The sequence below is a fragment of the Pristiophorus japonicus genome, chromosome 23 (assembly GCF_044704955.1).
Source record: "Pristiophorus japonicus isolate sPriJap1 chromosome 23, sPriJap1.hap1, whole genome shotgun sequence".
NCBI classification, from domain to species: Eukaryota; Metazoa; Chordata; class Chondrichthyes; family Pristiophoridae; genus Pristiophorus; species Pristiophorus japonicus.
The window spans coordinates 671,996-698,609 of record NC_091999.1 but is presented as its reverse complement, the minus strand read 5'-3'; the positions used below and the strand labels follow the sequence as shown (position 1 = coordinate 698,609).

The 26,614-nt window shown below is 61.8% G+C and overlaps 1 protein-coding gene across 3 annotated transcripts in view; it reads left to right on the top strand.

The window, feature by feature from the left end:
- The first annotated feature begins 5,687 nt into the window (after window positions 1–5,687).
- Window positions 5,688–26,614, top strand: part of LOC139235593 (interferon regulatory factor 8-like) — a 39,738-nt gene continuing 18,811 nt past the window's right edge. Inside the window, exons 1-6 of one of the 3 annotated variants that reach the window (XM_070866624.1) lie at window positions 5,690–5,920; window positions 12,767–12,944; window positions 16,508–16,691; window positions 17,582–17,682; window positions 19,132–19,279; window positions 21,709–21,768. In XM_070866624.1, the coding sequence (XP_070722725.1) occupies window positions 12,768–12,944; window positions 16,508–16,691; window positions 17,582–17,682; window positions 19,132–19,279; window positions 21,709–21,768 (670 nt within the window). In that variant the 5' untranslated portion in view covers window positions 5,690–5,920; window position 12,767. Of the gene's footprint in view, window positions 5,921–12,766; window positions 12,945–16,507; window positions 16,692–17,581; window positions 17,683–19,128; window positions 19,280–21,708; window positions 21,769–26,614 lie in introns of all 3 variants that reach the window. The other 2 variants (XM_070866626.1, XM_070866625.1) reach the window with 2 other exon arrangements.

The following is a 26,614-nucleotide window of genomic DNA, read 5'->3' as shown; positions in this document are numbered from 1 at the left end:
AGGGCAGGTACAGCATGGGTTAGATACAGAGTAAAGCTCCCTCTACACTGTCCCATCAAACACTCCCAGGACAGGTACAGGGGGTTAGATACAGAGTAAAGCTCCCTCTACACTGTCCCATCAAACACTCCCAGGACAGGTACAGGGGGTTAGATACAGAGTAAAGCTCCCTCTACACTGTCCCATCAAACACTCCCAGGACAGGTACAGCGGGTTAGATACAGAGTAAAGCTCCCTCTACACTGTCCCATCAAACACTCCCAGGACAGGTACAGGGGGTTAGATACAGAGTAAAGCTCCCTCTACACTGTCCCATCAAACACTCCCAGGGCAGGTACAGGGGGTTAGATACAGAGTAAAGCTCCCTCCACACTGTCCCATCAAACACTCCCAGGGCAGGTACCACACGGGATTAGATACAGAGTAAAGCTCCCTCTACACTGTCCCATCAAACACTCCCAGGGCAGGTACCACACGGGATCACCGCTGCACTGGGTCTGAACTTGCATCTTTCTCCAGTTGCTGTTCTATCGCCGATCTCTGAGCTCACCTTGTCTGTGAGCCCCACTTCCTGCTCCCTCGACCCTGTTTCCACTCAACTGATGACCAACTTCCTTTCCTGGCTCCCATGTTAGCCGACATTGTTAACGGTTCCCTCTGTCCCCCTCGGTTACTCTCCCCCTCTCCCTCAAATCTCCCGTCATCACCCCTCCCCTCAAAAAACCAACCCTTGACCCCTCCGTCCTTGCTAACGATCGCCCCGTCTCCAACCTCCCTTTCCTCTCAGGTCCTTGTCCGTGTTGTTGTCTCCCAAATCCGGGCCCATCTTTCCCGCAGTTCGATGTTTGAATCCTCCAATCCGGTTCCCGCCCCCGTCACGTTACCGAAACTGCTCCCATCACAGTCGCAAGTGACACCCTGTGTGACTGTGAGCGGGGTAACCTATCCCTCCTGGACCTGTCTGCAGCCTGTGACACGTTGACCACTCTATCCTCCTCCAACACCTCTCCACCATGGTCCTGGGTGGGCCTGCACTCGCCTGGTTCCATTCTTATCCATCTCATCGTAGCCCGAGAATCTCCTGCAACGGCTTCTCTTCCCGCCCCCAGACCGTTACCTCTGGTGTCCCCCCAGGATCTATCCTCGGCCCCCTCCTATCTCCCATCTACATGTTGCCCCTCGGTGACATCATCCGAAAACACAGCCTCAGTTTCCACATGTACGCTGAGACACCCAGCTCTACCTCACCCTCCCTTCTCTCCATCCCTCCTCGGTCTCTCAATTGTCAGACTGCTTGTCCCACATCCAGTTCTGGATAAGCAGGAGTTTTCTCCGACTAAACACTGGGAAGACTGAAGACATGGCGGGAGGGGGGGCTGGGGGGCAAAGTCGTGCTGCGTAACGGCCGTTATTTACAAGGCCCAATAAGAATCCAAAATGGCATCCCTGGTGCGCGCGCACGCTTCTGCGGCAAAGTGCACCGGACGGCGTATTGGTGAAGGGGTCGGTGCGTATGCAGCCGATGTCTGCCGGAAATAGGCAGCGAAGGCGAATCAGGCCTTCAAATCGGGCAGGGTTCATTTACCACCAGCGCTGCCTGTTCGGAGCTCCGTGCTCCAGCCTGCCCTCCCTCTTCACCTCCCATCGCTCAACACGTCTTCAACGGCAGGAAGGACCTCGACACCAGCGCTATTTAAAGGGATTGTCCACTACTTACAGTTAAGACCATCAGGAACAGGAGCAGGTGTCGGCCATTCGGCCCCTCGAGCCTGCTCCGCCATTCAATAAGATCATGGCTGATCTGATCATGGACTCAGCTCCACTTCCCCGCCCGCTCCCCATAACCCTTCACTCCCTTATCGCTCAAACATCTGTCTATCTCCACCTTAAATATATTCAATGACCCAGCCTCCACAGCTCTCTGGGGCAGAGAATTCCACACATTTACAACCCTCTGAGAGAAGAAATTCCTCCTCATCTCAGTTTTAAATGGGCGGCCCCTTATTCTGAGACTATGCCCCCTAGTTCTAGATTCCCCCACGAGGGGAAACATCCTCTCTGCATCCACCCTGTCCAGCCCCCTCAGAACGTTTCAATAAGATCACCTCTCATTCTTCTAAACTCCAATGAGTAGAGGCCCAACCTGCTCAACATTTCCTCATAAGTCAACCCCCTCATCTCCGGAATCAACCCGGTGAACCTTCTCTGAATTGCCTCCAAGTATATCTCCTCCTTAAATACGGAGACCAAAACTGCACGCAGTACTCCAGGTGTGGCCTCACCAATACCCTGTACAGTTGTAGCAGGACTTCTCTGCTTTTATACTCTATCCCCCCCTTGCAATAAAGGCCAACATTCCATTTGACATATTTGACCTCAACCCCACTTTCCTGCACTGTCCCCATATCCCTCGATTCCCTTAATATCCAAAACTCTTGGCCTTGAATATACTCAAAGACTGAGCCTCCACAGCCCTCTGGGGCAGAGAATTCCAAAGATTCACCCCCCTCTGAGTGAAGAAGTTTCTCCTCATCTCAGTCCTAAATGGCCGAGCCCTTATCCTGAGACTGTGACCCCTGGTTCTAGACTCCCCAGCCCGGGGGAAACACCCTCCCTGTATCTACCCTGTCAAGCCCGGTAAGAACGTTGTGTGTTTCAATGAGATCACCTCATTCTTCGAAACTCGTTTGCAGGCAGTTGGATCGAGGGGGACTGACAGCTTCAATCCCTGCCCCCTCCGACACGGAGCCCAGTGTGGTACTGAGCTCCAGTTTGTGCTGAGTGAACTGCCTGTAGCCAGGGGTGGGAGTGGGGGAGCAGGCTACAGATGGGGTTCAGTGGCCCCCAACAGCCCCCCCACCTCCCTCACTGGGTTAGAGAGCGGGGGAGGAATCAGCCAGGGTTGGTGCTCATTAATCGGTGTCCGATTACTGCAGAGAGTACGCATTATTTGTGAGTCGCGGCTATTTTCACAGAATCAGCAGGCCGGGGCCTTTAAAGGAGCACATATCACTTTGAGGTACAGCGCGAGCAGGAGAGCGACGGCAGCGAAGAGGGCGACCGGACTGGACGTCACCATAACCCAGGTCGGTGATTGGAGCGTGGGCAGGTACAGCAGGAGCGGCGAGGTCAGGGGGCGAAGGAGCGGCGAGAGATTGTAGAGGGACGTGATCGGGGCCCAGGAGAGGTGAGAGTTTGGGGCCCAGGAGAGGTGAGAGTTCAGGGTCCAGGAGGGGCGTGAGTTCGGGGCCCGGGAGAGGCGAGAGTTCAGGGCTCGGGAGAGGTGAGAGTTCGGGGTCAAGGAGGGGTGAGAGTTCAGGGTCCAGGAGAGGTGAGAGTTCGGGGTCCAGGAGGGGTGAGAGTTCGGGGACCAGGAGAGGTGAGAGTTCGGGGCCCAGGAGAGGTGAGAGTTCGGGGCCCAGGAGGGGTGAGAGTTCGGGGTCCAGGAGAGGTGAGAGTTCGGGGTCCAGGAGGGGTGAGAGATCGGGGCCCAGGAGGGGTGAGAGTTCGGGGTCCAGGAGGGGTGAGAGTTCGGGGTCCAGGAGGGGTGAGAGATCGGGGTCCAGGAGGGGTGAGAGTTCGGGGCCCAGGAGGGGTGAGAGTTCAGGGTCCAGGAGGGGTGAGAGATCGGGGTCCAGGAGGGGTGAGAGTTCGGGGCCCAGGAGGGGTGAGAGTTCGGGGTCCAGGGACAGCACGGGCCCAGCCCACACTGTGCGATATGTGTGGGCGCACTGGGTCCGTGCAGCAGAGCTGGTCCCCAGGCGTCCTGGTTAACCCTTGCCCCTGGACCAAGACCGAGCTCTGTCAAGCCCCGTGTGGTCACCCCACGTTAAACAAACCCACCCACAGGCATCTTCCACCCTTCAGGATGTAGTTCAGGACCTGGAATATTAGGTCCTTCACTGGAACACCTGGGAACTCATTGAACTTATCCCTTTGGTGTGGAAGCAAGTCACCCTCGATTCGAGGGACCGCTCAAGAAAAAGGTGGTTCACGAATATCCGGGAAGGAAATCTGCCGATGTGAACCCGATCTGGCTGATATCACTAAGCCACTGCAGTGCCAGCCCTGGCTCAGGGGGTAGCTCTCTCTCGCCTCGGAGTCAGGAGGTTGTGGGTTCAAGTCCCACTCCAGGGGCTCGAGCACATAAATCCAGGCTGACACTCCCAGTGCAGTGCTGAGGGAGTGCCGCACTGTCGGAGGTGCTGTCTTTCGGATGAAACGTTGAACCGAGGCCCCGTCTGCTCTCTCAGGTGGATGTAAAAGATCCCAGGGCACTATTTGGAAGAAGAGCAGGGGGAGTTATCCCCGGGGTCCTGAGGCCAATATTTATCCCTCAATCAACATAACAAAAAAACAGATGATCTGGGTCATTATCACATCGCTGTGTGTGGGAGCTTGCTGTTCGCACATTGGCGTTTCCCACAATACACCAGTGACTACACTCCAAAAGTACTTCATTGGCTGTGAAGCACCTTGAGACGTCTGGTGGTTGTGAACGGCGCTATCTAAATGCAGGTCTTTTTGACTCCAGACCCACACAGCGATGTGATTGACTCGTACCTGCTCTCAGAAATGGTCCAGCAAGTCACTCCATTGTAACTAACCGCTCCAAAAAGTAATGCCCCCTCACCCACCACCTTCAACACTCACTCCCTCCACCACCGGCGCACCGTGGCTGCAGTGTGCACCGTCTACAAGATGCACCGCGGCAACTGGCCAAGGCTTCTCCGGCAACACCTCCCAAACCCGCGACCTCTACCCACCGAGAAGGACAAGGGCAGCAGGTCCATGGGAACACCAGCTCCTCCACGTTTCCCTCCCAGTCACACACCATCCCGACTTGGGAATATATCGGCCGTTCCTTCATCGTCGCTGGGTCACAATCCCGGAACTCCCTCCCTAACAGCACTGTGGGAGCACCTTCACCACATGGACTGCAGCGGTTCAAGAAGGAGGCTCACCACCACCTTCTCAAGGGGCAATTTAGGGACGGGCAATAAATGCGATACCCACATCCCAGGAATGAATATAAAAAAAATGTGTGCACCTGTATAAGTGTGTGAGATGTTTGTACACGTGTATGTTGTCAGGTTGAGCAGGTTGGGCCTGTACTCATTGGAGTTCAGAAGAATGAGAGGTGATCTTATCGAAACGTATAAGATACTGAGGGGGCTGGACAGGGTGGATGCAGAGAGGATGTTTCCACTGATGGGGGAATTTAGAACTAGGGGACATAGTCTCAGAATAAGGGGCCGCTGAGGAGGAGGAATTTCTTCTCTCAGAGGGTTGTAAATCTGTGGAATTCTCTGCCCCAGAGAGCTGTGGGAGCTGGGTCATTGAATATATTTAAGGCGGAGATAGACAGATGTTTGAGCGATAAGGGAGTGAAGGGTTATGGGGAGCGGGTGGGGAAGTGGAGCTGAGTCCATGATCGGATCAGCCATGATCTTATTGAATGGCGGAGCAGACTCGAGGGGCCGAATGGCCGACTCCTGCTCCTGTTCCTGATGTTCTGTGTGAGCTGTGAGTGTGTGTGAGTGTCTGTGTGCGTGTGTGTGTGTGTTGGAGTGATTGAGTCTGAAGTGCTCCCTCTGCAGGCCCACTTTCGGCCTGCGTATGACGACAGTGGCTTTGGAGAGATAGTCACGTGATTTCTTGGAAAGCTGGTGACTTGAGCCGAGTCTATAAAAAAGGGGGGCGTAGACCTGGAGCCCAGAGTTGACACTTGGAGCCCAATCCGGGGAGCCGGGTTGACACGGAGCACCTGGGAAACAAGCCGGGAGGTCCTGACGCCAAATAGCGGGGCAAGACCCGTGCTGTCGGAGCGGGAGAGCGAGCGGGAGCGGGAGAGCGAGCGGGGGAGCGAGAGCGAGCGGGAGAGGAGAGCGAGCGGGGGAGCGACGGGAGCAGGCAACAAGTGAGTGGTGCAAACAATGAAATAGCAACTTGTCTTTTGAAACCAGTTGCAGACTGGGAGCGGGGACTGCAACTAGTTTAACTTCAGTCAGGCCGGCTGGATGTGCAAGAGAACTCGTTTGCCTCGGTGCAGGAGTCCTGCTCAACGGTTAACCCTTCGCCTGCTCTGCTAATTCTGCAAATCTTCTCTGCCTCATTTCCTGCCTGGTAAACAATGTGTGACGCCTTCCCTCCCTTCCTCCCTCCTCTCCACCCTGTGTCCCCTCCCTCCCTTCCTCCCTCCCTCTGCTCCCCATCCAACCTCCCTCCCTCACTCTCCCGCCCCCTCCCTCAGTCCCCCTCGAGCCCCTCCCTCCCTCCGCTCCCCCTCCCTCCCTCACTCCCCCCCCCGCCCCCTCCCTCAGTCCCCCTCGAGCCCCTCCCTCCCTCCGCTCCAGCCTCCACCCCTCCGCTTCACCCTGCTTGCCCTCCCTCCCTCCCTTCCACCATCCTCCCTCACACCCCCCCTCCCTCACTCCCCCTCGATCCCTCCCTCCACTCCACCCTCCTTCTCCTCGGCCCCTCCATCTACCTCTCTCAGCCCTTGTCTCCCTCCACCCCCCTCCCTCCTTGCTGCGCCCTCCCTCGGACCCTCCAGCCTCCTCCCCTGGCCCTTGTCCCCCTCCACCCCCCTCTCCTCCCTCCCCATCGCCCCCTATAGAAGAAAAAGAAAGACTTGCATTTATATAGCGCCTTTCACGACCACCGGACGTGTCAAAGCGCTTTACAGCCAATGAAGTACTTTTGGAGTGCAGTCACTGTTGTAATGTGGGAAACACCAATTTGTGCACAGCAAGCTCCCACACACAGCAATGTGATAATGACCCAGATCATCTGGTTTTGTGATGTTGATTGAGGGATAAATATTGGCCCCAGAACACCGGGGATAACTCCCCTGCTCTTCTTCGAAATAGTGGCCATGGGATCTTTTACATCCACCTGAGAGAGCAGACGGGGCCCTCGGTTTAACGTCTCATCCGAAAGACGGCACCTCCGACAGTGCGGGCACTCCCTCAGTACTGCACTGGAGTGTCAGCCTGGATTTATGTGCTCGAGTCCCTGGAGTGGGACTTGAACCCACAACCTTCTGACTCAGAGGCGAGGGTGCTGGCCCACTGAGACACGGCTGACACTGTCCTTCCTCCCCTCCCCTCCCCTCCCCATCTCCCCTCCCTCCCCCTCCCCATCTCTCCCCTCCCTCCCCATCTCACCTCCCTCCCCTTCCCCCATCTCACTCCCTCCCCCAACTCCCCTCCCTCCCCCTCCCCCATCTTCCTCTCCCTCCCTCCCCTCCCCCATTCTCCCCTCCCTCCCCATCTCACCTCCCTCCCCTTCCCCCCATCTCGCCCTCCCCCATCTCCCCTCCCTCACCTTCCCCCATCTCCCTCCCTCTCCCTCCCCCTCTCCCCTCCCCCATCTCCCCCTCCCCCTCCCCCATCTCCTCTCCCTCCCTCCCCATCTTCCCTCTCCCCTTCCCCCAACTCCCCTCCCTCCCCCTCCCCCAACTCCCCTCCCTACCCCTCCCCATCCCCCCTCCCCCTCCATCCGCCCACCATCTCCCCTCCAGACTCAGACAGGGTAGGGAGGGTGGTATCAAGGTCTCTCTCTGACGAGGGACTGAGTGGGGTAGTGGGTCAGACTTTAACCTTTCACCCCCCAGGGACATGGGGTCAAGTTAAAGGAATATGATTGGTCGACGGAGGTGGTGGTGAGGGGGGGTGGGGGGAAGGGGGGAAAGAAGGGGGGGTCCCACGGGGTTTGTAATGTACGTTCCGTGTGAAGATGCTCACCGGTTGTGGAGCTGTTGAGGTGGGAGGGGCTTAGCCAGTCACATGATGTTGACAAGACTCAATAAAACCCCAGCCAGTTGGGTTCGGGGGATCCACGATGGGGCAGGTGGTTGTGAGCCCGGTGGATGAACCGGTAATGTGTCGTGTGATCGTTAAACCTTTGTCAATAAACCAACTGGTTCTTAATAGCAACGTGTTGCTATGAATTCTTAAGCCAAGAACCCAGGAAGCAAATATATTACAGGCAGGTCATGCTGGGGGTTCAGGGGTGGGGCATGTCACTGGGGGCGGGTCACACAGGCAGGAGTCGGGGGGTGGGTGGGGTCACGGTGGGAGGCGTGTCACAGGGCGAGGTGTCACGGGGGGAGGTGGGTCACGGGGTGAGGTGGGTCACGGGGGGGGTGGGTCACGGGGGGAGGTGTGTCACGGGGGGGTCACGGGGGGAGGTGGGTCACGGGGGGGGTGAGTCACTGGGGGAGTTGGGTCACGGGGGGTCACAGGGGGGGGTCACGGGGAGGTGGGTCACGGGGGGGTGAGTCACAGGGGGAGTTGGGTCACGGGGGGGATCACAGGGGGAGGTGGGTCACGGGGGGGGGTCACAGGGGGAGTTGGATCACGGGGGGGGTCACAGGGGGGGTGGGTCACGGGGGAGGTGGGTCACGGGGGGGGGGTGTGTGACGGGGGGAGGTGGGTCACGGGGGGAGGTGGGTCACGGGGGGGAGGTGGGTCACGGGGGAGGTCACGGGGGAAGGTGGGTCACGGGGGGGGTCACAGGGGGAGGTGGGTGACGGGAGGGGCGTGTCATGGGGGGGCGGGTCACGGGGGGTGGGTCACGGGGGGGTGGGTCACGGGGGGCGGTGTGTTATGGGGGAGGGGCGTGTCACGGGGGGGCGGGTCACGGGGGCGCGTGTCACGGGGGCGCATGTCACGGGGAGGTGGGTCACGGGGGAGGTGTGTCACGGGGGAGGGGCGTGTCACGGGGGCGGGTCACGGGGCGCGTGTCACGGGGAGGTGGGTCACGGGGGACGGGTCACTGGGGCGCGTGTCAAGGGGTGGTGGGTCACGGGGGGAGGTGTGTCACGGGGGGTGGGTCACGGGGGGGAGGGGTGTGTCACGGGGGAGGGGCGGGTGACGGGAGGGGCGTGTCACGGGGAGGTGGGTCACGGGGGGAGGGGTGTGCCACGGGGGAGGGGCGTGTCACGGGGGGCGGGTCACGGGGGCGCGTGTTACGGGGAGGTGGGTCACGGGGGGAGGTGTGTCATGGGGAGGGGCGTGTCACGGGGGCAGGTCACGGGGGCGCGTGTCACGGGGGGGTGGGTCACGGGGGGAAGTGTGTCACGGGGGAGGGGCGTGTCACGGGGGGAGTGTCACGGTGGGCAGGTGACGGGGGGGTGGGTCACGGGGGGAGGTGTGTCACGGGGAGGTGGGTCACGGGGGGAGGGGCGGGTGACGGGAGGGGCGTGTCACGGGGGGGTGGGTCACGGGGGGAGGGGTGTGTCACGGGGGGGTGGGTCACGGGGGGAGGGGCGGGTGACGGGAGGGGCGTGTCACGGGGGGGTGGGTCACGGGGGGAGGGGTGTGTCACGGGGGAGGGGCGGGTGACGGGAGGGGCGTGTCACGGGGGGTGGGTCACGGGGGGAAGGGTGTGTCACGGGGGAGGGGCGGGTGACGTGAGGGGCCTGTCACGGGGGGAGGTGTGTCACGGGGGGAGGTGTGTCACGGGGGAGGGGCGGGTGACGGGAGGGGCCTGTCACGGGGGGAGGTGGGTCACGGGGGGAGGTGTGTCACGGGGGGAGGGGCGGTGACGGGAGGGGTGTGTCACGGGGGGGTGGGTCATGGGGGGAGGTGTGTCACGGGGGAGGGGCGGGTGACGGGAGGGGCCTGTCACGGGGGGAGGTGGGTCACGGGGGGAGGTGTGTCACGGGGGAGGGGCGGGTGACGGGAGGGGCCTGTCACGGGGGGAGGTGGGTCACGGGGGGAGGTGTGTCACGGGGGAGGGGCGGTGACGGGAGGGGTGTGTCACGGGGGGGTGGGTCATGGGGGGAGGTGTGTCACGGGGGAGGGGCGGGTGACGGGAGGGGCCTGTCACGGGGGGAGGTGGGTCACGGGGGGAGGTGTGTCACGGGGGAGGGGCGGGTGACGGGAGGGGCCTGTCACGGGGGGAGGTGGGTCACGGGGGGAGGTGTGTCACGGGGGAGGGGCGGGTGACGGGAGGGGCCTGTCACGGAGGGAGGTGGGTCACGGGGGGAGGTGGGTCACGGGGGGAGGGGTGGGTCACGGGGGGAGGGGCGTGTCACGGGGGGAGGTGGGTCACGGGGGGAGGGGTGGGTCACGGGGGGAGGGGTGGGTCACGGGGGAGGGGCGGGTGATGGGAGGGGCGTGTCACGGGGGGGTGGGTCATGGGGGGAGGTGGGTCACGGGGGAGGGTCACGGGGAGGTGGGTGGGTCACGGGGGGAGGGGCGGGTGACGTGAGGGGCGTGTCACGGGGGGGTGGGTCATGGGGGAGGTGGGTCACGGGGGGAGGGGCGGGTGACGGGAGGGGCGTGTCACGGGGGGTGGGTCACGGGGGGAGGGGTGGGTCACGGGGGAGGGGCGTGTCACGGGGAGGCGGGTCATGGGGGGAGGTGTGTCACGGGGGAGGGGCGGGTGACGGGGAGGCGGGTCATGGGGGGAGGTGTGTCACGGGGGAGGGGCGGGTGACGGGAGGGGCCTGTCACGGGGGGAGGTGTGTCACGGGGGAGGGGCGGGTGACGGGAGGGGCCTGTCACGGGGGGAGGTGTGTCACGGGGGAGGGGCGGGTGACGGGAGGGGCCTGTCACGGGGGGGTGGGTCACGGGGGGAGGGGCGGGTGACGGGAGGGGCCTGTCACGGGGGAGGCGGGTCATGGGGGGAGGTGTGTCACGGGGGGAGGGGCGGGTGACGGGAGGGGCGTGTCACGGGGGGTGGGTCACGGGGGGAGGGGTGGGTCACGGGGAGAGGGGCGGGTGACGGGAGGGGCGTGTCACGGGAGGGGCGTGTCACGGGGGGGTGGGTCACGGGAGGGGCGTGTCACAGGGGGGTGGGTCACGGGGGAGGGGCGTGTCACGGGGGGGTGGGTCACGGGGGGAGGTGTGTCACGGGGGAGGGGCGGGTGACGGGAGGGGCGTGTCACGGGGGGGTGGGTCACGGGGGTAAGGGTGGGTCACGGGGAGAGGGGCGGGTGACGGGAGGGGCGTGTCACGGGGGGGTGGGTCACGGGGGAGGTGTGTCACGGGGGAGGGGCGGGTGACGGGAGGGGCGTGTCACGGGGGGGTGGGTCACGGGGGGAGGTGTGTCACGGGGGAGGGGCGGGTGACGGGAGGGGCGTGTCACGGGGGGGTGGGTCACGGGGGGAGGTGTGTCACGGGGGAGGGGCGGGTGACGGGAGGGGCGTGTCACGGGGGGGTGGGTCACGGGGGGAGGTGTGTCACGGGGGAGGGGCGGGTGACGGGAGGGGCGTGTCACGGGGGGGTGGGTCACGGGGGGAGGGGCGGGTGATGGGAGGGGCGTGTCACGGGGGGAGGGGTGGGTGACGGGAGGGGCGTGTTACGGGGGGGTGGGTCACGGGGGGAGGGGCGGGTGACGGGAGGGGTGTGTCACGGGGGAGGGGCGGGTGACGGGAGGGGCGTGTCACGGGGGGGTGGGTCACGGGGGGAGGGGCGGGTGACGGGAGGGGCGTGTCACGGGGGGAGGGGTGGGTGACGGGAGGGGCGTGTTACGGGGGGGTGGGTCACGGGGGGAGGGGCGGGTGACGGGAGGGGCGTGTCACGGGGGGGGTGGGTCACGGGGGTAGGGGTGGGTCACGGGGGGAGGGGCGGGTGACGGGAGGGGCGTGTCACGGGGGGGGTGGGTCACGGGGGTAGGGGTGGGTCACGGGGGGAGGGGCGGGTGACGGGAGGGGCGTGTCACGGGGGGGGTGGGTCACGGGGGGAGGTGTGTCACGGGGGAGGGGCGGGTGACGGGAGGGGCGTGTCACGGGGGGGTGGGTCACGGGGGGAGGGGCGGGTGACGGGAGGGGCGTGTCACGGGGGGAGGGGTGGGTGACGGGAGGGGCGTGTTACGGGGGGGTGGGTCACGGGGGGAGGGGCGGGTGACGGGAGGGGCGTGTCACGGGGGGGGTGGGTCACAGGGGTAGGGGTGGGTCACGGGGGGAGGGGCGGGTGACGGGAGGGGCGTGTCACGGGGGGGGTGGGTCACGGGGGGAGGTGTGTCACGGGGGAGGGGCGGGTGACGGGAGGGGCGTGTCACGGGGGGGGTGGGTCACGGGGGGAGGTGTGTCACGGGGGAGGGGCGGGTGACGGGAGGGGCGTGTCACGGGGGGGGTGGGTCACGGGGGGAGGTGTGTCACGGGGGGAGGGGCGGGTGACGGGAGGGGCGTGTCACGGGGGGGTGGGTCACGGGGGGAGGTGTGTCACGGGGGAGGGGCGGGTGACGGGAGGGGCGTGTCACGGGGGGGTGGATCACGGGGGAGGTGTGTCACGGGGGAGGGGCGGGTGACGGGAGGGGCGTGTCACGGGGGGGGTGGGTCACGGGGGGAGGTGTGTCACGGGGGAGGGGCGGGTGACGGGAGGGGCGTGTCACGGGGGGGGTGGGTCACGGGGGGAGGTGTGTCACGGGGGAGGGGCGGGTGACGGGAGGGGCGTGTCACGGGGGGGTGGGTCACGGGGGGAGGTGTGTCACGGGGGAGGGGCGGGTGACGGGAGGGGCGTGTCACGGGGGGGGTGGGTCACGGGGGGAGGTGTGTCACGGGGGAGGGGCGGGTGACGGGAGGGGTGTGTCACGGGGGGGTGGGTCACGGGGGGAGGTGTGTCACGGGGGAGGGGCGGGTGACGGGAGGGGCGTGTCACGGGGGGGTGGGTCACGGGGGGAGGTGTGTCACGGGGGAGGGGCGGGTGACGGGAGGGGCGTGTCACGGGGGAGGGGGGGGCGGGTGACGGGAGGACCCGGGCGGCTGTCCGTCTCATCGCCAGTCTCGCTGTTTATTTCCCGCGGTGTGCAGGATGCGTGGGCGAGTGCGGTGTACCCGGAAGCTGAAGCAATGGATGTTTGAGCAGGTGGACAGTGGGTTGTACCCGGGCCTGGTCTGGGAGGACCGCAAGTTGGGAATGTTCCGCATCCCCTGGAAGCACGCAGGCAAGCAAGACTACAGGCACGACGAGGACGCTGCCATTTTCAAGGTAAGTTCCCCTGCCCCCGATAACTTGCAACACAAGTACAGGAGGGTTTGAGTCTAAGAGTAAAGACGTCTTACTGCGATTATATCGGGCCCTGGTGAGACCACACCTGGAGTATTGTGCACAGTTTGGGTCTCCTTACCTAAGGAAGGATATACTTGCCATAGAGGGAGTGCAGCGAAGGTTCACCAGACTGATTCCTGGGATGGGGGGATTGTCCTATGAGGAGAGATTGAGTAGACTGCGATATTCTCCAGAGTTTAGAAGAATGAGGTGATCTCATTGAAACATACAACATTCTTACCGGGCTTGACAGGGTAGATGCAGGGAGGGTGTTTCCCCCCCGGGGCTGGGGAGTCTAGAACCAGGGGTCACAGTCTCAGGATAAGGGGTCGGCCATTTAGGACTGAGATGAGGAGAAACTTCTTCACTCAGAGGGTGGTGAGTCTTTGGAACTCTCTGCCCCAGGGGGCTGTGGAGGCTCAAGGCAGAGATCGATAGATTTGTGGATATTGAGGGAATCGAGGGATATGGGGACAGTGCAGGAAAGTGGACCCGAGGTCGAAGGTCAGCCGTGATCTCATTGAATGGTGGAGCAGGCTCGAGGGGCCGAATGGCCGACTCCTGCTCCTGGATCTTATGTGCCTGTGTAAATCCAGGCCGCGTCTCTCAGCCCTGGGGTCAGTTAACTTTACGTTGATCGGAAATAATTCGGCAACGGTTTCAGACCCAACTTTAACAACAACAACCATTATATAGCGCCTATAACCTCCCATAGGCGTGTCACAGCGATAGTCTGAGACACAAACTAAACACATTTCACAGACCCACATAAGGAGAAATTAGGGCAGGTGAGAGGTGGGTTTTAAGGAGCGTCTTGAAGGAGGAGAGAGAGGTAGAGAGGCGGAGAGGTTTAGGGAGGGAGTTCCAGAGCTTGGGGCCCAGGCAACAGAAGGCACGGCCACCGATGGTGGAGCGATTATAATCAGGGATACTCAGGGGGGCAGAATTAGAGGAGTGCAGACATCTCGGGGGGTTGTGGGGCTGGAGGGGATTACAGAGATAGGGAGGGGGCGAGGGCCATGGAGGGATTTGTAAACAAGGATGAGAATTTTGAAATCGAGGCGTTGCTTAACCGGGAGCCAGTGTAGGTCAGTGAGCACAGGGGGTGATGGGTGAGTGGGACTGGGTGCGAGTTAGGACACGGGGCAGCGAGCACAGGGGGTGATGGGTGAGCGGGACTGGGTGCGAGTTAGGACACGGGGCAGCGAGCACAGGGGGTGATGGGTGAGCGGGACTCGGTGCGAGTTAGGACACGGGGCAGCGAGCACAGGGGGTGATGGGTGAGCGGGACTGGGTGCGAGTTAGGACACGGGGCAGCGAGCACAGGGGGTGATGGGTGAGCGGGACTCGGTGCGAGTTAGGACACGGGGCAGGGAGCACAGGGGGTGATGGGTGAGCGGGACTGGGTGCGAGTTAGGACACGGGGCAGCGAGCACAGGGGGTGATGGGTGAGCGGGACTGGGTGCGAGTTAGGACACGGGGCAGTGAGCACAGGGGGGTGATGGGTGAGCGGGACTGGGTGTGAGTTAGGACACGGGGCAGTGAGCACAGCGGGTGATGGGTGAGTGGGACTGGGTGCGAGTTAGGACATGGGGCAGCCAAGTTTTGGATCACCTCTAGTTTACGTAGGGGAGAATGTGAGAGGCCAGCCAGGAGTGCGTTGGAATAGTCACGTCTAGAGGTAACAAAGGATTGGATGAGGGTTTCAGTAGCGGATGAGCTGAGGCAGGGGGCGGAGACGGGCGATGTTACAGAGGTGGAAATAGGCGATCTTAGTTATGCTGGGGATATGTGGCCGAAAGCTTATTTTAGGGTCAAATATGACGGCTAGGTTGTGAACAGTCTGTTTCAGATCGGAGTTGGGGAGAGGGATGGAGTCAGTGGAGCTATTGGGATTGGTGACCAAAACCTGGTCAAAGAGGTAGGTTTTAAGGGGCGTCTTCAAGGATGAAAGAGTCAGTTGGTTTCGGGAGGGAGTTCCAGATCTTGGGGGCTGCACAGCTGAAGGCCCGGCCACCGATGGTGGGACACTGACCATTCACCCTCTGGGACCTGGCGTCACATTCATCCCTCACAGAGGGGATGAAAGGTCTCATTTCTGTTGGGGGGATTGGGTGAGGGTCAGTGGGTCACACACTGAGTGTTTGATGGGACAGTGTAGAGGGAGCTTTACTCTGTATCTAACCCCGTGCTGTACCCGCCCTGGGAGTGTTTGATGGGACAGTGTAGAGGGAGCTTTACTCTATATCTAACCCCCTGTACCTGCCCTGGGAGTGTTTGATGGGACAGTGCAGAGGGAGCTTTACTCTGTATCTAACCCCGTGCTGTACCTGCCCTGGGAGTGTTTGATGGGACAGTGTCGAGGGAGCTTTACTCTGTATCTAACCCCGTGCTGTACCTGCCCTGGGAGTGTTTGATGGGACAGTGTAGAGGGAGCTTTACTCTGTATCTAACCCCGTGCTGTACCTGCCCTGGGAGTGTTTGATGGGACAGTGTCGAGGGAGCTTTACTCTGTATCTAACCCCGTGCTGTACCTGCCCTGGGAGTGTTTGATGGGACAGTGTAGAGGGAGCTTTACTCTGTATCTAACCCCCTGTACCTGCCCTGGGAGTGTTTGATGGGACAGTGTCGAGGGAACTTTACTCTGTATCTAACCCATGCTGTACCTGCCCTGGGAGTGTTTGATGGGACAGTGTAGAGGGAGCTTTACTCTGTATCTAACCCCCTGTACCTGCCCTGGGAGTGTTTGATGGGACAGTGTAGAGGGAGCTTTACTCTGTATCTAACCCCGTGCTGTACCTGCCCTGGGAGTGTTTGATGGGACAGTGTAGAGGGAGCTTTACTCTGTATCTAACCCCCTGTACCTGCCCTGGGAGTGTTTGATGGGACAGTGTAGAGGGAGCTTTACTCTGTATCTAACCCCCTGTACCTGCCCTGGGAGTGTTTGATGGGACAGTGTAGAGGGAGCTTTACTCTGTATCTAACCTCGTGCTGTACCTGCCCTGGGAGTGTTTGATGGGACAGTGTAGAGGAAGCTTTACTCTGTATCTAACCCCGTGCTGTATCTGCCCTGGGAGTGTTTGATGGGACAGTGTAGAGGGAGCTTCACTCTGTATCTAATCCCAGGCTGTACCTGCTCTGGGAATGTTTGATGGGACAGTGTAGAGGGAGCTTTACTCTGTATCTAACCCCCTGTACCTGCCCTGGGAGTGTTTGATGGGACAGTGTAGAGGGAGCTTTACTCTGTATCTAACCCGCTGTACCTGCCCTGGGAGTGTTTGATGGGACAGTGTAGAGGGAGCTTTACTCTGTATCTAACCCCCTGTACCTGCCCTGGGAGTGTTTGATGGGACAGTGTAGAGGGAGCTTTACTCTGTATCTAACCCCCTGTACCTGCCCTGGGAGTGTGATGCTGACCCTGGATAGTGTTGGGATGTGGGGGGGTGGTTGGAGGGGAGGGGGTGGCTCTGTCTCCGTTAACGGGCCGCGCTCTCTCTGCACAGGCTTGGGCCACGTTCAAGGGAAAGTACAAGGAGGGGGACAAGGTGGACCCAGCGACCTGGAAGACCCGGCTGCGGTGCGCGCTGAACAAGAGCTGTGAGTTTGAGGAGGTTCCCCAGCGCTCCCAGCTGGACATCTCCGAACCCTACAAAGTCTACAAGATCGTGGACGACAACACGGCGAAACGTGAGCAGCTCTCTGACTGCTGGTGTGGAGGGAGGAGGGGGTGGGGGGGGGGGTGGCGAGGGATGGAGGGGGGCAGCGAGAGAAGGGGGAGTGGGCGAGGGAGGGAGGGGGGTGAGGGGGCGCGAGGGGGAATGTGAGGGATGGGGGGAGCGAAGGAGGGAGGAGCAAGGGAAGGGGGAGTGGGCGAGGGAGGGAGGGAGAGTGGGGGCGGGGCGAGGGAGGGAGGAGCGAGGGAAGGGGGAGTGAGGCGAGGGAGGGAGGGAGAGTGGGGGCGGGGCGAGGGAGGGAGGAGCGAGGGAAGGGGGAGTGAGGCGAGGGAGGGAGGGAGAGCGGGGGCGGGGCGAGGGGGAATGCGAGGGAGGAGCGAGGGAAGGGGGAGTGGGGCGAGGGAGGGAGGGGATGAGGGGCGGCGAGGGGGAATGCGAGGGAGGGAGGAGCGAGGGAAGGGGGAGTGGGCGAGGGAGGGAGAGAGAGTGGGGGCGGGGCGAGGGGGAATGCGAGGGAGGGAGGAGCGAGGGAAGGGGGAGTGGGGCGAGGGAGGGAGGGGATGAGGGGCGGCGAGGGGGAATGCGAGGGAGGGAGGAGCGAGGGAAGGGGGAGTGGGGCGAGGGAGGGAGGGGATGAGGGGCGGCGAGGGGGAATGCGAGGGAGGGTGGTGAGGGAGGCAGCGAGGGGGAATGCGAGGGAGGGAGGAGCGAGGGAGGGGGGAGTGGGGCGAGGGAGGGAGGGAGAGTGGGGGCGGGGCGAGGGGGAATGTGAGGGAGGGGGGGAGCGAGGGAGGGGGCGAGCGGGGGTGAGCGAGGGAGGGAGGGGAGGAGTTGGCGAGGGGGGGGTTTCCTGGCGAGACGATGTACCCGGTCTAACGTGTGTTTAATGGACCCCATTCACAGGGAAATTGTCCTCCAGCCTCGACCTGGGCTCAGTGAAGGTCAATCGCAACGAGACGGTGAGGCAACTCAAATCAGCGACCGACTCGCCCACACCGGAGGAGGTGAGGGGGGCCACGGGGAGAGGGGGAGGGGGGAGCGCGGGGGAGGGAGGGGGAGGGGTGAGCGCATTGGGGGAGGGGGAGGGAGGAGCGCGGAGGGGGGGAGGGGGGAGCGAGGGGGAGGGGAGGTGTGCGGTGGGGGGAGGGGGAGGGGTGAGCACGTGGCGGAGGGGAGGGGAGGGGGAGCGCGGTGGGGGAGGGGGAGCGCGGTGGGGGAGGGGGAGGGAGGAACGCGGGGGGGAGGGGGAGGGGGGAGCTCATGGCGGAGGGGAGGGGAGGGGGAGCGCGGTGGGGGAGGGGGAGGGGAGGGGGGAGCGCGGTGGGGGAGGGGGAGGGAGGAACGCGGGGGGGAGGGGGAGGGGGGAGCTCATGGCGGAGGGGAGGGGAGGGAGGAACGCGGGGGGGAGGGGGAGGGGGGAGCTCATGGCGGAGGGGAGGGGAGGGGGAGCGCGGTGGGGGAGGGGGAGGGGAGGGGGGAGCGCGGTGGGGGAGGGGAGGGGGAGCGCGGGGGGGAGGGGAGGGGGAGCGAGGGGGGGAGGGGGAGCGCGGGGGGGAGGGGAGGGGGAGCGCGGTGGGGGAGGGGAGGGGGGAGCGCGTGGCGGGGGGGGGGGGGTCCGGGGGGAGGAGGAGGAGGGGAGGTGTGCGGGGGAGGGGTTGTGGGTTGTCCACTCCAGGAGGAGGGGAGGGGAGGAATGCGGTGGGGGGGAGGGGAGGAGTGCGAGGGGGAGGGGGAGGGAGGAACGCGGGGGGGGAGATGGGGAAGTGTGCGGGGGGGAGTGGGAGGGGGAGCACGGTGGGGGGAGGGGGAGGGAGGAACGCCGGGGGGGGAGGAGGGGAGGTGTGCGGAGGGATGAGGGGGAGGGGAGGTGTGCGGGGGGTGGGGAGGAGTGCGGGGGGGAGGGGGAGGGGAGGTGTGCGGGGGGGGAGGGGGAGGGGGGAGCGCGGTGGGGGGGAGGAGGGGAGGTGTGCGGAGGGATGAGGGGGAGGGGAGGGAAGGTGTGCGGGGGGGGAGGGGAGGGGAGGTGTGCGGGGGGGAGGGGAAGGGGAGGGGAGGTGTGCGGGGGGGAGAGGAGTGCGGGGGGGAGGGGAAGGGGAGGGGAGGTGTGCGGGGGGGAGGGGGAGGGGAGGTGTGCGGGGGAGGGGCTGTGTGTTGTCCACTCGAGGAGGAGGGGGAGGGGGGAGTGCGGTGGGGGGAGGAGGGGAGGTGTGCGGGGTGGGGGAGGGAGAGGGGAGGAGTGCGGGGGAGGGGCTGTGTGTTGTCCACTCGAGGAGGAGGGGGAGGGGAGGAGGCGAACTGCGGGCACGTTTCGAGCCGAGGCGAGGAGTGGGGAATCTGTGGGACACAGGATGCTGAGGGGGCCGAGTGGGTAGTGGGCCTCCCCAGTGCCTGTACCCGCAGCAAGGCAGAGACTAACTCCCCCCCCACCCCTCGCTCCCCTTGTTTCCCAGCAGGAATTGAGAGGCAGCCCTGCTCCAGACTCCCAGCAGGCCGAGAGCGACAGCAGCTCCGATCCCAGTTCGGGCTCCGAGATGTCCGTGCAGGAGGAAGATTCCGGAGAAAGCACCTCGCTGGAGTGGAGCGCGACCCCCGCCGTAGAAGGTACAGCCCAGGGGGCCACGGCCCCTCCTCCCGACAGCGCGTTCAGGCCGGAAAGGCCCAGGGCGCCCCCACCCCGGGAAAGGCCCCGGGACCGCCCCCCCTCACCAGTAACAGGGCCCAAGGTCACCGCCGGCAACAGCCAATGGGAGTGGCGGTGGTCTCGCTTTTGAATCGTGTCTGAACGTGGCTCCCACCCGGGTCTACTAGGCCCCAGGGTAGCCTCGGCCCCGCCCAGGTTCGCCTAAGCCCCACACAGGGTTGTCGAGGCCCCAGGGGTGACTCGGCCCCGCCCAGAGTCATCCATGCCCCGCTCACGGTCGTCTAGGCCCAGCCCAGGGTCACAAAGGCCCGCTCAAGTCGCCTAGGCCCCGCCCAGGGTCGTCTAGGCCCCACACAGGGTCGCCTAAGACCCAGGATCATCCAGGTCCCACCCAGGGCCACCTAGGCCCCGCCCAGGGTCGTCTAGGTCCCGCCCAGGGTCGTCTAGGCCCCGCCCAGGGTCACAAAGACCCACTTGGGTCGCTAGACCCTGCCCGGGGTCGTCTGGGCCCCCCCAGGGTCGTCTAGGCCCCGCCCAGGGTCGTCTAGGCCCCGCCCAGGGTCACAAAGACCCACTTGGGTCGCTAGACCCTGCCCGGGGTCGTCTGGGCCCCACCCAGGGTCGTCTAGGCCCCGCCCAGGGTCGTCTAGGCCCCGCCCAGGGTCACAAAGACCCACTTGGGTCGCTAGACCCTGCCCGGGGTCGTCTGGGCCCCCCAGGGTCGTCTAGGCCCCGCCCAGGGTCGTCTAGGCCCCGCCCAGGGTCACAAAGACCCACTTGGGTCGCTAGACCCTGCCCAGGGTCGTCTAGGCCCCGCCCAGGGTCACAAAGACCCACTTGGGTCGCTAGACCCTGCCCGGGGTCGTCTAGGTCCCGCCCAGGGTCGTGTAGGTCCCGCCCAGGGTCACAAAGACCCACTCGGGTCGCTAGACCCTGCCCGGGGTCGTCTAGGTCCCGCCCAGGGTCGTGTAGGTCCCGCCCAGGGTCACAAAGACCCACTCGGGTCGCTAGACCCCGCCCAAGATAATCTAGGCCCCGCACGGGGTCGTCTCGGCCCCATCCAGGGATGCAAAGGCCCACTCGGGTCGTCTAGGCCCCGCCCAGGGCAGAGTAGTTCTCGATCAGTGTTGCCTAGGCCCCACCAGGATCATGTTTCTCAATGGGACACATATATGCCTTACTAATTTAAAAGGGACACAATTTGTTTTGGTTCTGAAATCCCACTTTCAGGACAGGACTGGGGAGCAGGTGGATGTAACGTATTTGCTTCCTGGGTTCTTGGCTTAAGAATCCATAGCGACACGTTGCTATTAAGAACTAGTTTGTTTATTAACAAAGGTTTAACAATCACACGACACATTACCGGTTCATCCACCGGGCTCACAACCACCTGCCCCATCGTGGATCCCCCGAACCCAACTGGCTGGGGTTTTATTGAGTCTTGTGAACATCACGTGACTGGCTAAGCCCCTCCCACTCAACAGCTCTACAACTATTTCAAGTCGAACTTTAAACCAAGTGCTCCCCTTTTGGCAAGGGCACGAGAACCCACAAATTTCCAAATACAACTTTAACAGAAACTTAAAATCAAATTAGAGTTCTGTTGCCGGGGGTGATGATGCACTCCAGTCCCTCCGGTGCCCACCTCTGGCGGAAGGCCGCGAGCGTACCGGTGGACACCGCGTGCTCCATCTCCAGGGACACCCCGGCCCGGATGTAACCGCGGAAGAGAGGCAGGCGGTCGGGGCTGAACGGCCCCCTCGACCGCCCGCTGCCTGGACCGGCTGATGGCCCCCTTGGCCGTGCCCAGGAGCAGGCCCCTACGAGGAGGCCCTCGGACCTGCCCGCTCCCCTCCGCACAGGGTGCCCGAAGATCAGGAGCGTGGGACTGAAGTGCAAACCAGAATTTCAGGAGCAGCCCCTTCAGACAATGGAACAGGGGCTGCCACCTCGCACATACAACATACACGTGGAACACGGACTCCTCCAGACCGCAGAGATTGCAGGCGGCCTGGGAGCCCGTGATCCGACTTAAAAACCGATTGCACGGGACTGCTCCGTGCAATACCCCCCCAGGCCAAGTCCCCATTAAATAGAGGGAGGGACTCCCGCGTAGAGTGCACTCCATCGGGTAAAGATCACTGTACCTGGCCTTCTCCCATTCCAAGTCCTAACCAGGCCGGACTCTGTTTAGCTTCGAAGAGCGGATGAGAGTGGCCGTTTTCAGACTTGCATGGCTGCAGCCTCGACAACAGCTGCACAAACCAGGGAGCGTACATAACAAGTGCATACATTACACACGCGGGGGTTGCTGACTGAAGCCTTGTCCAGGATTGCTGGGCAGTGGTTACCTCCGTCTAAATCTACCCCTTTCTTTCCCCGCTCACAGTGGAGAATAATTGCACGAATGACGTCACGCTCCTGATGTTACCGAGCCTCCCGGAGACAGGTAATTCATCGTAGGCAGTCCCTCGGAGTCGAGGAAGACTTGCTCCCACTCTAACAGTGAGTCCTCAGGTGGCTGAACGGTCCAATACAGGAACCACAGTCCCTGTCACAGGTGGGACAGACAGTGGTTGAGGGAAGGGGAGGGTGGGACTGGTTTGCCGCACGCTCCTTCCGCTGCCTGCGCTTGCTTTCTGCCTGCTCTCGGCGACGAGACTCGAGGTGCTCAGCGCCCCTCCCGGATGCACTTCCTCCACTTAGGGCAGACTGGTCTTTGGGCCCAGGGACTCCCAGGTGTCGGTGGGGATGTTGCACTTTAATCAGGGAGGGCTTTGAGGGTGGTCCTTTGTAACGTTTCCTCTGCCCACCCTGGGGCTCGCTTGCCGTGTAGGAGTTCCGAGTAGAGCGCTTGCTTTGGGGAGCCTCGTGTCGGGGGCATGTGGACAATGTGGGCCTGCCCAGCGGAGCTGGTCGAGTGTCTGTGGTCAGTGCTTCGATGCTGGGGATGTTGGGCCTGGTCGAGGACGCTAACGTTGGTGCGTCTGTCCTCCCGGGGGATTTGCAGGATCTTGCGGAGACAGCGTTGGTGGTATTTCTCCAGCGATTTGAGGTGTCTACTGTACATGGTCCACGTCTCTGAGGCATACAGGAGGGCGGGTATCACTACAGCCCTGTAGACCATGAGCCTGGTGGTAGATTTGAGGTAACATGTAACTAATATCCTGGCGTCCGCGTTTTCCTCTCCCTCCTTGAAAGAGTCCCGGGGAGGGGAACAGAGACGTGTGGCCTTTGTCGGTGCCATGCTGAGATGTTTGAGCGATAAGGGAGTGAAGGGTTATGGGGAGCGGGCGGGGAAGTGGAGCTGAGTCCATGATCGGATCAGTTTGCACATTTCCTCGCATTCTTGGCCCACCGCTTGCAATGTGACCACAAGCAGATGACGCATACAACATGTGGAACGTGAATCACCGTCTAACCTCTGTTTCTGATTTCAAAACTCAGTCCTCGATTACACAATGAGAGTAAATAGCAGCAGATTTTGAAATCTGACACTCAGAGTTCCCAGTTAATCGCACTGTGCCGTTTCAATGCTGTGCTTAAATCGTTCCCTCTGCTCCATTACTTTATAGTCAATTTAATAAGAACATAAGATCCAGGAGCAGGAGTCGGCCATTCGGCCCCTCGAGCCCGCTCCGCCATTCAATAAGATCACGGCTGACCTTCGACCTCGGGTCCACTTCCCTGCACTGTCCCCATATCCCTCGATTCCCTCAATATCCAAAAATCTATCGATCTCGGCCTTGAATATACTCAAAGACTGAGCCTCCACAGCCCTCTGGGGCAGAGAATTCCAAAGGCACACCACTCCCTTCAGGATCTTGTCCATTTCAATGAGACCAACTCCAGAGAGAATAGGCCTGGTCTGCTCAGTGTAAAGATATACTTGCCTCGGAGGGAGTTCAACGCATGTTATCGAGACTGATTCCTAGGCCTTGAGCACACTGGGCCGATATTCTCTGGAGTTTAGAAGAATGAGAGGTGATCTCATTGAAACATACAGAATCCTTACAGGGCTTGACAGGGTAGATGCAGGGAGGGTGTTTCCCCCCCCCGGGGCTGGAGAGTCTAGAACCAGGGGTCACACAGTCTCAGAATAAGGGCTCGGCCATTTAGGACTGAGATGAGGAGAAACTTCTTCACTCAGAGGGGGGTGAATCTTTGGAACTCTCTGCCCCAGAGGGCTGAGGAGGCTCAGGGCTAGAACCTCCACTTTTTTTGCCTGCTTAACGCCCACTGAATGCCCATTTAACCGCTGAAATGACGTATAACTCCCAGATAGCGTCCATTTTGGCCACAAAATGGGAACTGACGGGCTTTTTGTAGGAGACTTGTCGGCGAGCGTTATTTTCCCGATGGGCTTAACGGCGAGAAAAAATATTACCCACTTTTTTTCCGGCGGAATCAGCAGAACGGGTGAATTCAACGGCCATAATATCACCCGCCGTCACTTTCCGCACGGAATTAGCGCCGAGATTCAATATTAACGCCCGCCCACTGTTTTTTGTCGGAAAGAGCATATTTACCCAGACTAGCGGCCATGGAGATCGCCCAGTGTCAATTTCACCACCTCGCACACACACATATCGCCCACAATATCGCCCGCCCAAAAAAAAAACGCCCACAAAAACGTGGAACTAACCGGAACAAATCACAGCGTTACGGACGCCATGTTCTAGATCACATGTCGCGTCCTTTAAAAGGCCGCTGTGCTTCAACCTCGGGGGGAGTTCGGATATACTCTGCAGGATGTTGGAGTTGATGTGAACATCTCTACAGACATCTTGACCACACTGTGACCCATTGGAATTGAACATTCCTTGTTTGTGAGCAGAGGAACAGAGAGCTACTGCAATGGGGCCTGTCCTTTCTCACCCTCGCTTTGGTGACCAAATACATGCAGGAGACGCGACATCGCCGAAGGAACGCACCACTGCACCATGTGCCCAATGTAAGACGTGACAGACAGACGTTACACCCCCCCCGCAAGTACAAGGAGAAACATTCTTACCTCGACTTGCCTGACACCACCTGCCTTCGGAGACTGCGCTTCCACAAAGGGGTTATGCCAGCTGATAAGGGGAGATCTGCAGCCTGCCAGCACCGTCGGGACTGCACTGTCCCTCGAGGTCACAGTCACCGCGGCACTGTCGTTCTACGCCTCGGGTTCTTTTCAGGCCACAGCTGGCGACATTTGCGGACTTTCCCAGCATGCCACACATCGCTGCATTAGACAGGTCACTGAAGCCCTGTACGCTCCGCAGGAGGGACTGGATCAGCTTCCCTATGGCCAGGGAGGCACGGAGTGAGAGGACTCCAGGATTCTCCAGAATTGCGACCTCCCCCAAGGTGCAGGGAGCAATAGACTGTGCGCACACCGCGAGGCGGGCACCTTTTCGGGATGCTGAGGTTTTGAGGAACCGCAAGGGATTCCACTCCCTGAATGTCCAACTCGTGTCGACCACCAGCAAATTATACTGGCAGTGAACGCTCAATTTCCGGGCAGCATCCATGATGCTCATGTCCTGCGTGAGAGCACTGTATCTGGCTTGTTTAACAGTCAGCCACAAGGTCAATGCTGGATGCTTGGGGACAAAGGATACGGCCTCGCCACCTGACTGATGACACCCCCCTGCGTGACACCCACACCGAGGCCGAGAGGCGATACAACGAGAGCCACAGAGCCACTCGCAATATCGCGGAGAAAACCATTGGAGTGCTGAAGCAACGCTTTAGATGCCTGGACCACTCGGGAGGCGAGCTCCAATACCACCCTGAGCGGGTAGCTCAGTTCGTGGTGGTGTGCTCCACGCTGCACAACTTGGCTATCAGGAGGGGACAAGAGTTGCCTGAAGAGTCTGACAGTCCACCTCCCCAGAGAGAGGAAGAGGAGGACGAGGAGGCGGATGCTGACAGCGGCCCAGACAATCAGGCTGACGCTGAAGCCATGCCCCCGCCCCCCCTGTAGACCGCATGGAAAGGGCCCGGGGTGGCATGATAGCTGCAAGAGCCTTACGTCAGGAGCTCATCAATGAGCGCTTTGCCTGAAAGAACGTTGGTGTTATTTCCAAGGCTGACACACTGCTGGGTGTGCAGGTCATACGTCAATGGTAGGCACCACCTTGGTGATAGTTAAAGTTTACGTTGATTGACGTTAAGTGTGATTATACCCTTTGATGTTAAGGATTCATCGGTGTAATGGTGAAGCCAACTGAGCCAATGTGCTGCAAGGTTTTGTTAAATAAAAAACATTTAGACCGAACATTAGTCTGAAATCATCAGTATTTCTGTACAAACCAACCCCCCACTCCCCTACCCCACCCCGCCTCACGCTTCCCCTCCTGACTCCAAGCCGCCTGGCCGAGGAGGTCCTCAGGCGATGCTTCAATGCGGGGGGGGGGGGGGGGGGGGGGGGGGGCGCGGGGGGGGGAGGCGGGGGTGGGGGATGATGGCCGAACCGCTGCTTGGACGGATACGGGAGAGGACGGTCCCGAGGTGGGAACGTGCTCCGAGCCAGAAGCAAGATGTTGCTGCTGGCTCTCGTGTGTGGTGGGCAATGGGGGTGCGACACCTTGGGGTGCAGTGCCGCGCTCCGGGGACCACTGGGAGCCCTCTGCCACCAGCGTTCCTGGCTACCAGCTCCAGGGACCTCCTCCGTCCCTTCCACGTTACATCTTATTTGTTGGACAAAAACTGGGTGCCAACTCTGATCTTGGTGCTGAGTGGGCTTCTTGCTGCCGGTGAATCTCCCTCGTGCCTCCCACAACAGCCAGACAAGCCCACACCACAGCCACACACGCCTTCAGTGCCTCTGAGCTCCCTCTCTCTCTCTCTCTGTCTCCTCTTCCGCGCATGTCACGGTGACCCTTGACCTCCTGAATCGCGGGAATCGAGCGTTGCCGTGCCGTTGCTGTGGACGGCCACACTTCACGGCCGATGGTCGGAATAATTTAACGCCAACGCCCATTTGATATCGCTCGATGTAACGCCCATTCTCAAAAATGTAAACGAGGTGGTTTGAGAACGGGCGAGAAGCCGGCGGTCAGAAAACCCTTTTTTTACCGCCCATGCCGGAAATAACGCCAATTTCTGGGCGATAAGCACAAAAGTGGAGGTTCGAGCCCTCGGTCTTTGAGTATATTCAAGGCTGAGATCGATAGATTTTTTGATATTATCATCAGAGGCAGTCCCTCGGAGTCGAGGAAGACTTGCTCCCCACTCTAACAGTGAGTCCTCAGGTGGCTGAACAGCCCAATACAGGAACCACAGTCTCTGTCACAGGTGGGACAGAC